General features: G+C 43.9%; 1 protein-coding gene across 1 annotated transcript; it reads right to left on the bottom strand.

Annotated features, from left to right (window-relative positions):
- Positions 1-276: 276 nt before the first annotated feature.
- On the bottom strand, positions 277-11,467 carry LOC309377536 (uncharacterized protein). The gene is made up of 6 exons (XM_081924949.1): positions 11,417-11,467; positions 8,892-9,057; positions 5,336-5,406; positions 5,050-5,097; positions 3,302-3,652; positions 277-2,435 (listed from the first exon to the last, which is right to left on the bottom strand). The coding sequence occupies exons 3-6, from the start codon at positions 5,396-5,398 to the stop codon at positions 561-563; spliced, it is 2,337 nt and encodes a 778-aa protein (XP_081781075.1). The 5' UTR covers positions 5,399-5,406; positions 8,892-9,057; positions 11,417-11,467; the 3' UTR covers positions 277-560.
- Between the last annotated feature and the right edge of the window lie 1,740 nt (positions 11,468-13,207).

Raw genomic sequence — 13,207 nt, 5'->3', positions numbered from 1 at the left:
GGGGTAGCCCCAGATTCCCAACCTGTGTGGCAGGCCAGTGCAGAGCTTGTCTGAGGCCCGGAACGTGAGTCTTGTTAGAATAAAGTTATAAACTCAAACAAAAATGCAGCTGGTCACTGGAGGGGCCCCTCAAGCCATCTTAGCCCTCCAAGGCCTGAGGCAAGTCTATTCAGCTGTCCCCACTTCTGCATGGACCTGCCCTGTGTCAGGCAAAATTCCTGGTGGCTTCCACTGTTCTGAGGTGTTGTTGAAATATTTTAGTCTCCCTCAGAATTACTCAGGTGTTTTACCTGAGAAAGAACCTCAACATTTGCTTTGACTTGTGCTTTAGATAGAATTCTGTGGCAACTTGTTAGTGTGTCGAACCTCATGTGGTTTGTTCTGCTAATCTTACTCCCCAGAGAGGATCCATCTCGAATTTCACTTTAACTGAAATTCAGCGGTGACTCTAATTTCCTGTTATCAATATTCACATTGCTAAAAATGATAAAATAAATTAAAAGATGAGGTCGCATCTTGGCCTCAAAATATTACGTAGAGTTGGGTTTGTTTTTAATGCTTTAATACCCATCCTGGCAATCGTTATCATCGTAATCGCTAAAAGGCTTATTATGATAAATGTCAAGCATTAACTTTCGGCTTTCTAGCTCCATGCTCCTTGACCAGCTGTCGTCTTCCGTACTTTCAGAATTGCTCTTTGTGTCCTCTCTGGATTGGCTGGATTCCCCTTCTATCGAACGACTGTTCTCCTCGCCTTTGGATTCACTGCTTTCTGTTGATCTGCTCTGCTGGCCTTGCCATTCTTCGGACCGGAGAGCATTCGATTCGCTGTCTTCACTGCTGGCGCTGTCTTGGGAATCTTTGCTGCTCTCAGACGACGCACTTTGAGACAACCTGCTGTCACCCTGGCTGGATTCATCTATGTCCTCAGATGATTCTTCACTCTCTTCTGTAGATGTGCTCTTCTCACCTGATCTGCTGTGTTGTCTCTTAAACTCCCTGGATTCACTGCCCCTCGGTGGCACTTTTCCTACTTCTTCAGTAGAGTCCTGCTCTTTAGATCTGCTAACACTGGGTTCATCTGATCTGTCGCTTATCTCTACAGATTTTTTCAAAGTCTTCTCATAGGAGTCCCTGCTGTCTTCAGTGGATTCACTCTTTACGTCTTCTGCTGATGCAGTGTCGTCACCCTCTCTAGATTGACTGTTCTCATCCTCTCTAGACTGACTAGCCCTGAGTTCTCTGGACTGGCTATCTGCATCTTCCCTGGAGTGGCTGTGCGTATCTTCCCTTGAGCGGCTGGGTGCATCTTCCCTAGATTGACTGGGCACATCTTCCCTGGACTGGCTGTGCCTGACTTCCCTGGAGCGGCTGTGTGCATCTTCCCTGGATTGACTGTGAGAATCTTCCCTGGAGTGACTGTGCTCATCTTCCCTGGAGTGGCTATGCTTGGCTTCCCTGGATCGACTATGCACATCTTCCCTGGAGCGGCTGTGTGTATCTTCCCTGGAGTGGCTGCGTGCATCTTCCCTGGATTGACTGTGCGCATCTTCCCTGGAGTGACTGTGCGCATCTTCCCTGGACCGGCTGTGCACATCTTCCCTGGACCGGCTGTCAAAGGTCTCTTTGGACTGACTGCGGCTGTGCCCCCTAGATGAAGGCTTTACAGCCTCTCTGGATTGACTGGTTGCATGCTCTCTGGATCTACTGGGAACATTTTCTGTTGATTGACTAATATCTTCTACAGACTGGCTTTCTTCTTTGGAATCAGCATCCTCCTCCTGCAGGGACTTTTCCTCTTCAGGGCTGTGATCTTCATCTGAATCAGCATCAACATAATGGTATACTTTCCTGGCAAACTGTTCCACTGATTTGCTGTGATGTTTGGCTTTTCTGTGCCCATTTTCTCTGCTGCTTTCCTGGCTGCTTTCTTTTGAATGGACATCTCCATGAAGCATGTGAGAATCACTGTCATGGCTCTCAAAGATGTTTGGGTCATCTCCTTGCATTCCTTTGTCATCAAAATCATACCTCTCCTCTTGGCTGCTGCTGTAACTATCACTTCCTTGGTTTTTGCTGTAATCAGTAATGTGGTTATTCTCTTTTTCAAGGTCTCTGCTCTCGCTACTGCTGCTACTGCTGCTACTACTGCCATCGTGGCGTTGGCCAATAGCATTGTCACCATCTTGCTCCCCATTGGTCACCCAAGTTTGCTGATCGTTTCCTTTGTTTGGAGTTACCCCATGAGTGCCTTCCTCATTATGTCCATCATCACCACTGGCACCCTCATCATTGGTCAGATCACTTCTTCCTTTCCCCATGAAAGTATACAAGACTTGATCAGGGGAATAAAGCATGCCATCATTTTCAACATCAAACTGTTCTTTGGATTTTCTGATATCGCTGTGGTCTTCGTGAACCTCATTTTGATCCTCCTATAAAAGACGACAAACGGGAAGGTGAACAAAACTTTATTATTTCACGTTGTTTTTAGAGTTTCATAGGCCAAGTGGCACTCTTGCCTCTACCCCAACAATCACCTGTTTTGCCAAAAGCTAGGTGGTTCTTTTACAATGAGATTCAGAAGCAAGACATCTGAAGGCAGCCCTGTTTAGGGAAGCTTTTAATGTTTAATAGATTATTGTATTTTAATATTCTGTAACATTCATGTTACTGAATCTGACTGAACTGAGGTGACTAAACCTCACCTGGAGTACTGTGTCCAGTTCTGGGCACCACAGTTCAAGAAGGACACTGACAAACTGGAACGTGTCCAGAGGAGGGCAACCAAAATGATCAAAGGCCTGGAAACGATGTCTTATGAGGAACGGCTAAGGGAGCTGGGCATGTTTAGCCTGGAGAAGAGGAGGTTAAGGGGTGATATGATAGCCATGTTCAAATATATCAAAGGATGTCACATAGAGGAGGGAGAAAGGTTGTTTTCTGCTGCTCCAGAGAAGCGGACACGGAGCAATGGATCCAAACTACAAGAAAGAAGATTCCACCTAAACATTAGGAAGAACTTCCTGACAGTAAGAGCTGTTCGACAGTGGGATTTGCTGCCAAGGAGTGTGGTGGAGTCTCCTTCTTTGGAGGTCTTTAAGCAGAGGCTTGACAACCATATGTCAGGAGTGCTCTGATGGTGTTTCCTGCTTGGCAGGGGGTTGGACTCGATGGCCCTTGTGGTCTCTTCCAACTCTATGATTCTATGATTCTATGAAACTTTCAGCTGCTTATGATGGGGAAATAATTCTGGCTACTTCAATTCAAAGATTTATACGGTAACCTTTTAAATACCTACCAGAAATGTTCCGTCAGCAGACTGATCATTAGAACTGTCCCCATGGTCATAGTAGTCCTTGTCATCTGCCCATTTCCTCTGAACGGTCTGGTGGTGGACTCTGAAATAATTGCCGTCATCATTGTCCCGAGTGATCCATTCATGGTCATCTTCTGAAGAGCTCTCTAGGCTTCCACTGGAAACTTTCCTGATGAAGTTCTTGCCTTCACTGCTCTCATGGCTAGTGCTCATACGTTCACTGACATCTTTCCTTCCATTTTCCATGCTTGTGCTTGGCCTACTCTCTGTATCTTCATCACTAACATCTGTGGAATCAGCTACCTCATTCAAGCTTCCTTCAATTGCTGTAGCCTGTACAAAAGATGGACATTAAGGAATGCCTGGTTTCAGTTTTGTTGTTGCTTCTGTTCTTATGCATTTGTTATATTATAGTAAATGTCAAAAACAGTGTGGCTCCTATCACATGGTAGTATATCAGCCACCCCTAATGCTCCAGCTGTTTCATCCTACAACTCACATCATCCGGATCATTGGCCATGGTGGCTAGGCTAATGAAAGTTGAAGGCCAACAACATTTGGGTCGGCCAATTGGTGTCAAAGAAGGATGGGACATTTTTTATGTATGCTACCACAGCGGCAAGGATCCTTTTAGCAAAGTATTGGAAGACACAAGAACTACCCACACTGGAAGAATGGCAGACAAAGGTGATTGACTATATGGGACTAGCGGAGATGACCGGCAGAATCCATGACCAAGAAAAAGAGACGGTGGAAGAAGATTGGATGAAATTTAAAGTATATCTGAAAAATTGTTGTAAAATTGATGAATGCTAAAATGTCAAGGGAAAGGAAAATATAGAATTACAGCTGTAACCAATTAAGGGTTAGAAGAAACTTAAAGAGAAAATAAGTAATTAATTAATTGGTGTGAAGAGTTGCTGAAAATTTTTTAAAACAAAGATGCAGAAAAGGGGAGGTAAGGGGAAGTCCGAGAAGTAAGGTTATGAAAATAAGTTTTTTGAAATTATACATGTTTATATGTTTTGGGTTTGTTTTTGTGTGTGTATTGTTTTGTCTTTTATTTGTGTTGGAAAACTAATAAAAAAATTATATAAAAAAAATGAAGGCCAACAACATTTGGAGGGGCACATGTTCACAGGTGTATTTCTAACAAATTTTGTTTGTTTGTGTGACCTACTCCTTTGCTGGGCTGGCCCTATCATTAGGTAAAGCGGGGCAACTCCTGGGATTTTCTGCCTCAGGTACCAGAATAACTTGGATGTCCTTGGGTACTAAGCACCTTGACTTTGGGAGGAACCACCATTTGCTGATCTGCCTCACGCAGCAGAATGTATTGAGCCTTTGCCTCAGAAGACCTAAGTGGAAGCTGCTCCCCAGCAACTGGTAGCAAAGGAAGACTTGCTTTTATCGAGGGCTGAATTCCAGCTTGCCTCAGTGGTCATCAGTGGGCTGTGTGACACAACAAAAGGCAACTCTTGGGAAAACTAAGGAGGAGGGCAAGAAATGCTGCCTAAATAATTCTAGTGCAGCAGATGGCCAGGTGATTTCATCCACAGCACAACTCAAAATCTGAGTGAATTGGTTTTTTGGTTGGTTGTGTTGCACTCAATGTAACTTGATGATCTCAAGTGGTCCTGGGGAGAGTTCTTTCCTGTTTCTGACTTCTAAAATAATTTTGTAGCTGAATTCATCAATTGATGAAAGAGAAAGCACAATGGCCTGCTTACCCAATGTTCCTCAGAGCTCCTGTGATGTGCACCTAGGTGTCTGGATACCTGGATATATTAAAAGAAGAAAAACATGAATGAATGAATGAATGAATGAATGAATGAATGAATGCTGTAGCTGTTAGAGAAATTATTCAGAAGAAAGTCAGCACAAAGGACACAAGCCAGTTGAAGTTACATGTTTTTATATCCTACTGATTTCAGCGGGTGAGCTGAGGACATACTTAAAACCAAACACATTTAAAATGTCAGGGTTGCAATGCATTTTTTTAAAAAAAATACTTACAGGACGAGCACAGGATAGAGCCCACAGGGAGATAAACAAGAGTGCCGTCCTCTTCATATTCATTTTAGTTTCTGTAACAACATCAAAAGCAGTGTGTAAAAATAGAGAATGAGCAGCAACTGTGTTGGCTTTTTTTAGGTCAGAGATGGTAAAGAGTCCCTCATCACTGCTCCTTTTCACCATGCTGGTGCCAGAGTACACACCTGGCTAGTTTACGCAGAAAGACCTAGACCAGGCTTCCTAAGGCTAGTCATTTATTTTTGCAGGGCAGAATGGCCCACTGCATGTTGCTAGCAAGTGGATTCAGCCCACATGCGGCCAGCTGCCAATTTCATGCCAGCTTAGAGCAACAAATGAGTGTTGCTTGCTAACACTATGTATGATGTGCAACTATGCAACGATAGTAGAAAACCAAATTTGCATGTACATTTTATTTTTCCAAGCAATTATTACTTCATGTGTTTTGAGCACACAGGCTTCACCAGGGCCGGCCCACTCGTGAGGCAAAATGAGGCGACCACCTCAGGTGGCAGGATCCACAGGGCCAGCATATCCTGATGTAGATCTTTATCCCCCCCCCCCCCGGTTCTTGATGTACTGTATTTTTTGCTCTATAAGACTCACTTTTTCCCTCCTAAAAAGTAAGGGGAAATGTGTGTGCATCTTATGGAGTGAATGCAGGCTGTGCAGCTATCACAGAAGCCAGAGCAGCAAGAGGGATCCCTCTTGCTGTTCTGGCTTCTGTGATTCAGAATATATTTTTTCTTGTTTTCCTCCTCCAAAAACTAGGTGCGTCTTGTGGTCTGTTGCGTCTTATAGAGCGAAAAATATGGTAGATCTTCACTCACCCTTTCTTCTCTGGTAGTGGTAGGGAAGGGGGCGTTGTTTTGCAGTTGGCCTCAGGTGCCAAAATGTATTGGTCTGCACTTTAAAGCACACCACATGGACAAACAAAACCGTGTTTTGAAAGAGAGGGCATGCCTGGAACTTTGTTTGCAAAATGTGTCCTCCTGCACATAATCTAGCGACTGTGCACAGAATGTTGGCTGCCTTTCTGAGAAGTATATTTTATTGTAAACAGCTTTGGGGGTTTTGCAATGAAGCAGCATACAAATTCTGCTGAATAAATAAAACATATAGAGCCATCGTTGCTTTGTGTCCCACCATGCTTTCATAACACTTCAGAAAGTACCCCTGAGAAGGCTGAGAGGGAAACAGAGAATCGGGACCCAACACCTGCATTTTGGTATGACTCATAGGTGACTCACTACACCCCATCCCTAAAAACTATGGAAAGAGTCTTTAAAGGATAGTTTAATAAATAAATTCCTAACTACGTGAAAGAAACAATGGTCTATCTCACACATCCACATAAGCACTCAGAAGAACTAGTGTGCTGTAATGGTTAGAGTATTGGACTCGGACCTGGGATACCAGGATTCACATTTGCTCACTGAGTGGCATTGGGCCAATCATTGCCTGACCTACCTCACAGGCTGGTGGGGACTGATTTCTTTTTAAAAAACCAATTTTAATTGGTTTTTAAACTGATAAAAGAACCATTTAACACCATTAAACACTTGTCCAGCAGTGCCTCTAATGAAGTTTGCCCTATCCATTGACTTACACATTCAATCCTCAAACATATTACTTAACGTAACTTCTCCACTGAGAATATTGAGCGGCTGGCATAACAAGATCCTGATTTGGGTCCTTAACGTAGTTAAAGAAAGGGGTTCCATGTCTCTTGGAAGGTGTCCCTATTTGTTATGCCTTTAATTGCCCCCCTGTGTTTGGTAAGGCACTCAGACATTGCTGGATCCCAGGTATTATTTTCCCATATGTTCCAGGGTATTTCAGTCTGGTTCTTTTGCTGCTGAGCTATTGCTAATTGTGCTATGGTCAGTAGGAAGGATGCTAGTTCTCTGTGATGCGGTGTGGAGCCCAAGTCTATGTCCAAAGATAAGAGTTGCTAAAGTAAGGTGTTTTGGGGATTAATTGCAGAGAAGGAGAACCATGTCTGAGTGACTTGTAGAAAAGGAAGTACAGTGGTACCTCGGGTTAAGTACTTAATTCGTTCTGGAGGTCCGTTCTTAACCTGAAACTGTTCTTAACCAGAAGCACCACTTTAGCTAATGGGGCCTCCTGCTACCGCGTCGCAGGTGCACGATTTCTGTTCTCATCCTGAAGCAAAGTTCTTAACCTGAAGCACTATTTCTGGGTTAGCGGAGTCTGTAACCTGAAGCGTATGTAACCTGAGGTACCACTGTACATAAAAGCAATAAATAAATAATGTGCCTTCTTTATTTTTAAGTGCTAAGCTTCCCCCCGCCAAAAGAAACGGACAAGAATGATCCTAAGTCACTTGCAACATGAGTTAGTAAATTTCATGATTGAGTTGTATGAAATAAAGGGAACAAACGCAATTAGGAAAGTAAACCAACCCCCCCCCCCCGGTCATTCCTTTTTACACAGCCACACACAATACCTTTGTACAGTTAGATATACAGTAGATGCTACCTCCAAGACAACAACATTGGGGAAACGATTGCAGCAGCTCCAGATAAGTGATCACCTGCACACAGTATTCTCAAAACACGTTGGGACTAATGATCCGTGGATGGTGGTCTATTAGGAGAAGGGGCAATTCTCCACTTTTTTTTTACGTGTTGGAGTGACTGTTGATTATTGGCTCTGGTTCCACCTGCAGTTGGTCTCCCTGCCTTTTGCCTTACTGGTCCTGATGGGCACCAGACACTACTGTGAGCGATAAGTGTACATGCACCCTTGTATTGTGGTTTGGAGCTGGCCCTTTCCTTCTTGGTGCATGTGTAGCATATCGATCTCCTATCACAGATTCATCAGCATCACTACAGCTGGAACTTTTGTATCGCCTGATAAACATGGAAGCACAATCCTTTGGAATGACGACACCATGTCTTTAGCTGAGATTTGTCAAATGATTAGATAAGAAGTGGTGAGGTGTCAAGAGATGAACATAAATGCATAAACATCTGACCTAAGCCAGTGGGGCCACACATATTTCAACAATAAATAATGGAAACCAGGTACTTATTATTAGCAAACATGGCATTAATATTACAGAATTACAGAATAGTAGCATTGGAAGAAACCCAAGGGTTACCTAGCCCAATGGAATGCAGGAATCTTGCTCATAGCTGTCCCTGGGCAGGCTTGAACCACCAACCTTCTGGTTAACAGCAAGACACACAGAACTTGTATTTTGGAAGCAAAATTTTGTAGGCAAGATTCTCCCACTTTATTGTTTTGTCTCCACACGCATCCAAATGTACATTTTATAAAACACTCATTTCCATTGTTCAATGAGTATCAAAATGATTTAAAGACCCCTTTTGCATAAATCAGATAATGAGAACAGGGACTTAGCATTCTCCTTCTTCATCATTCATTAATGCTTCTTCATTAATCTCCCACATCTTTAAGACTTCTCATTAATACAGTTCCAGCAGGTGCCTCCTGTGCTGGCTTTAACTCTTAACAACATCGGAACAAGGAAAATAATTTAAGATTTTACCTTTGTGTCTATCTCAATGAGGTTGCTCCAGGGTTTCCTTTTTCAAAATTGCTCCACCAAAGCACATCAGTTTGGGATCCAATTCTTGAACACCAGTTATTGACATCTTCTATGACGGTGCACGAATTTAAACTCTGCTTCAGCTACAAAAGGACCAATCAGCAGCCTTGAGGAAGAGAGTGATGTCATAAGGTGTCATCAGGCATCCAGGCAGCCCCCGCTTCCCTTCTGCCTCCAAATGGACGTTATCCCTAAAAATAAGCTGTGGTTCTCAAAATGACTAGACCAGTTTGCATTTAATGAGGGATTTTGCTAAGGGTTCATTTGGATTTCTAAATTTATGCCACTTCTCATGCCTGCAGGTTTATGAGTGTAAACAATTGCAGTGTCACCCACATTTATACCCAGAGTGCTGTCATCCCCAGTCGGACTCGCTTCCTGCTAATATATGTATTATACCAGTAGACAGTTTGTACCGAAGTGCTTCTGAGAACCGTCTTTAGCATAAAAAGGTCTGTGGGCTACCATATCTTCTCGCCTTACAGCCACCATGTGGGAGGATGCTTAGAACAGCTGCAACACTGAAATGAAACTGCTGAATTTGCCCTTTGTAGCTGTGATACAACCAATTGGCATGTTATAGATGCCAAGGGAAAGAAGTTTGCACCCAGCTAGGAGTTTCTTTAGCATGTCTGCTGGGACAGCTTGGGCAGTGGAAGAGGCAAGCCGTTTTTCAGACTCAGCTTAAAATTTCAAACTGAAAAGTAGGTTGTCTCTTCAGTGTGCGGTAGACACCGTGCTGGATTAAACCCTGTGGAGGCCCCTAGGCAGTCAAAATTGGGGTGGGGTGAGGCCTCACAAGAGCGACGACAAGCAATATTTATGCTTCTACTCGGCTAAAGGTAAAGGTAAAGGTACCCCTGCCCATACGGGCCAGTCATGTCCGACTCTAGGGTTGTGCGCCCATCTCACTTAAGAGGCCTGGGGCCAGCGCTGTCCAGAGACACTTCCGGGTCACGTGGCCAGCGTGATGAAGCTGCTCTGGCGAGCCAGCACCAGCGCAGCACACGGAAACGCCGTTTACCTTCCCGCTATAAAGCGGTACCTATTTATCTACTTGCACTTAGGGGTGCTTTCGAACTGCTAGGTGGGCAGGAGCTGGGACAGAAAGACGGGAGCTCACCCCGCTGCGGGGATTCGAACCGCCGACCATGCGATCGGCAAGTCCTAGGCACTGAGGTTTTACCCAAAGCGCCACCCGCGTCCCTGGGGTACTTGCAAATATTCTACTAGGATCCGGAGTCGGCAGGAACTTGCGACATGCTAACTGACAGAAAGCTTCGTACTTGGAGGTTTCTGGTTCATGAACTCTAGTGGGATAACATTGAACTAAGAAAGCTTGATTGCAATTTTCTTTCAAGATCAAATCAATATTATTTTGATGCGTTGTCACGGGCCCCCTACCAGAATAGGTAGCTATTACAGTCTTTCTTTAGTCCTTTTCTTAATATTTAGGCTATGTTACTATATGCCTGATCATTTTGCTTGCTCTTTCCCAAGTCTACTGTATCCTTTTAGAGGTGAAGCAATCAGAACTGTACACAGTATTCCAAGTGCTGTATCCTCCAGATTAGTGGTTCGAATCCCCACGACAGAGCAAGATCCCATTGCTCTGTCCTAGCTTCTGCCAACCTAGCAGTTTGAAAGCACACCATTGCCAGTAGATAAATAGGTACCTGTGGCGGGAAGGTAAGGTAAACGGCGTTTCCATGCTCTCTGGTTTCTGTCATGCTGTCCAGTTGCACCAGAAGCGGTTTAGTCATGCTGGCCACATGACCCAGAAAGCTGAATGTGGACAAACGCTGGCTGCCTTGGCCTGAAAGAGAGATGAGCGCCGCAACCCCATAGTCGCCTTTGACTGGACCTAACCATCCAAGGGTCCTTTACCTTTATATTTTTATTCTCCAAGGATTATATTCTGTTGGAAGCTATCCGGAGTGGCTGGAGCAACCCAATCCAATGGGCAGGGTACAAGTTACATATTATTATTATTATTATTATTATTATTATTATTATTATTATTATTCAGGCACACCATAGATGTGTATAGTGGCATTATATAGAGCAGTGGTTCTCAACCTGTGGGTCCCCAGATGTTGTTGGACTACAACTCCCATCATCCCTGAGCTCTGGCCTTGCTAGCTAGGGGTTCAACAACATCTGGGGACCCACAGGTTGAGAAAGGCTGATATAGAGGCAGTTTTCTTTGCATGTTCTGCTGTGAATTGATCCTCCCAAATTAATGGGCTGATCCCACCGGATCACAGATTAACATGGAAATGGGCCGGAATGGACTTGGACATGAAAACATGTGAAAGCAACACAGACCAGAAATAATACTGTCTATCCCTATGAAGAGGTGCTGGGGAAACATACACCAATGACTGCGCCCAGCTCGGACCTAAATAAAACCTTGCCACATCCTGTTAGTGAGACATGAGGGACTGGAGGCAGAGAAAGCTTACACAAGCAGAAGAAAATCCATGACGGCAACTACAGCTTCCCCACTTCCTCACACTCAGCTCAGCCATTTCCTCGTGACACCCACAAGGAATGTTAGGAATAGCTGCCAGGAAGGGCTTCTCCAAGCTTGCTTGAGAAACCAAGCTTTGTATAAATTGCTAAGAAGAAGTGCTTAAGAAAACAAAAACTTCACAAACTTGTCTCTGGCATAAAGGGGACACGTGCATTGCTTCGAAGTGGGACTTCCACCTGAGGTTCTGGGAGTGGCCAAATCCATCCATTTTGTATTGTTCCAGACTTAAATGTAAACCTCCACAATTCCACAATAATTCAAATTGTTATAAATTATTATTATTCTTTAGGGAAGCTTTTAATGTTTAATAGGCTATTGTATTTTAGTGTTCTGTTGGAAGCATGGCCAGATGGGCGGGGTATAAATAATAAATCATGATTATTAAATTATTATTCCATGTCACTTTGCGATTATCATTTGAAAGCCCTTGTAAAAATCTGTCAGGATCCGGGTGCCAATTTCTCCCTTACACAGGTTTGTGTGCAATGTTGCCTGCTATACGCATTTTGCAAAGCAATTTCTGTGCGTATAAAATATTTTGCATGTCATTCTCACTCATTACATGCATGGTTTACCCTGATACATGCATTTTTACCCCCATTACATGTCTTGAGAACTGCATTGCAAAACTTGGAGGAAAACTGGTGCATCCCTACATCCCAAACCTTGCAGCTGCCCTGCCCCATACCCATCCTGGACAACAGACCCACCTGACCACATGAGCCACAATTGCATGAATGGCATCAACCAGACACCTTGGAGAGCCACTGCCAATCAGAGCAGACAGTACTGGCGCTAAGTGGACAAGTAGTCTGGGGGTTGACTACCCAAGATCCCATTTTGGATTTTGTAATACACAGAGCTGTTTTGAACTGAGGAATGAAGGGGGGTTTCTTTGGAAAGCACTGCTGGTGTGCTTGATTCTGCAGGTCCGCAATACCTGCTCAACCTGTCCATTTGTATATACAGTGGTAACTCGGGTTAAGTACTTAATTCGTTCTGGAGGTCCGTTCTTAACCTGAAACTGTTCTTAACCTGAAGCACCCCTTTAGCTAAAGGGACCTTCTGCTGCTGCCACGCCGCTGGAGCACGATTTCTGTTCTCATCCTGAAGCAAAGTTCTTAACCCGAGGTACTATTTCTCGGTTAGCGGAGTCTGTAACCTGAAGTGTATGTAACTTGAAGCATATGTAACCTGAGGTACCTCTGTAAATCTACTCTATCTTTCAAAGGGAAGCAGAGCTATCCTGACCAGGGCTCAGGAAACGTGAAACAATATATTTTTGACATACTTTGGAAAGTTCAGGAAATGTAAAAAATTCCCCTAGCCACCAACACACCTGTAGTGGTAGGTTCAGCTACTTACATACAAACCCCTAAATAACTCTGAACCAGCTTACCTGGGGGGGGCAGGGTGAATCTTCCTACAGTCATCATATGAAACCTGTTTAATTTTGCCATTGCCTGATGATTATTGGCCTGTGGTAGCATGGAAGTGGGCTTTTTCATTTGTGGTGCCTGTGTTGTGGAATGCCTTCTCTGCTGAAATATTAGAGGTCCTATCAACATTGGCATTCCACCGGCTCTTTAGGAAGCATTCCCTTGAGTTGAACTTGTGATTTTATTGTTTTAACTGATTTTTAAATGTATATCAATGTTATTGGATTGATTTCCTGTTTGTGAACACGTTAAAAGCCAGTTGGGCATGTAAGTGGCCTATA

Source organism: Podarcis melisellensis, assembly GCF_964234715.1.
Source record: "Podarcis melisellensis genome assembly, chromosome: 9".
NCBI lineage: Eukaryota > Metazoa > Chordata > Lepidosauria > Squamata > Lacertidae > Podarcis > Podarcis melisellensis.
Note: the sequence above shows the minus strand (reverse complement) of the source record. Positions and strands in the feature narration are given on the sequence as shown.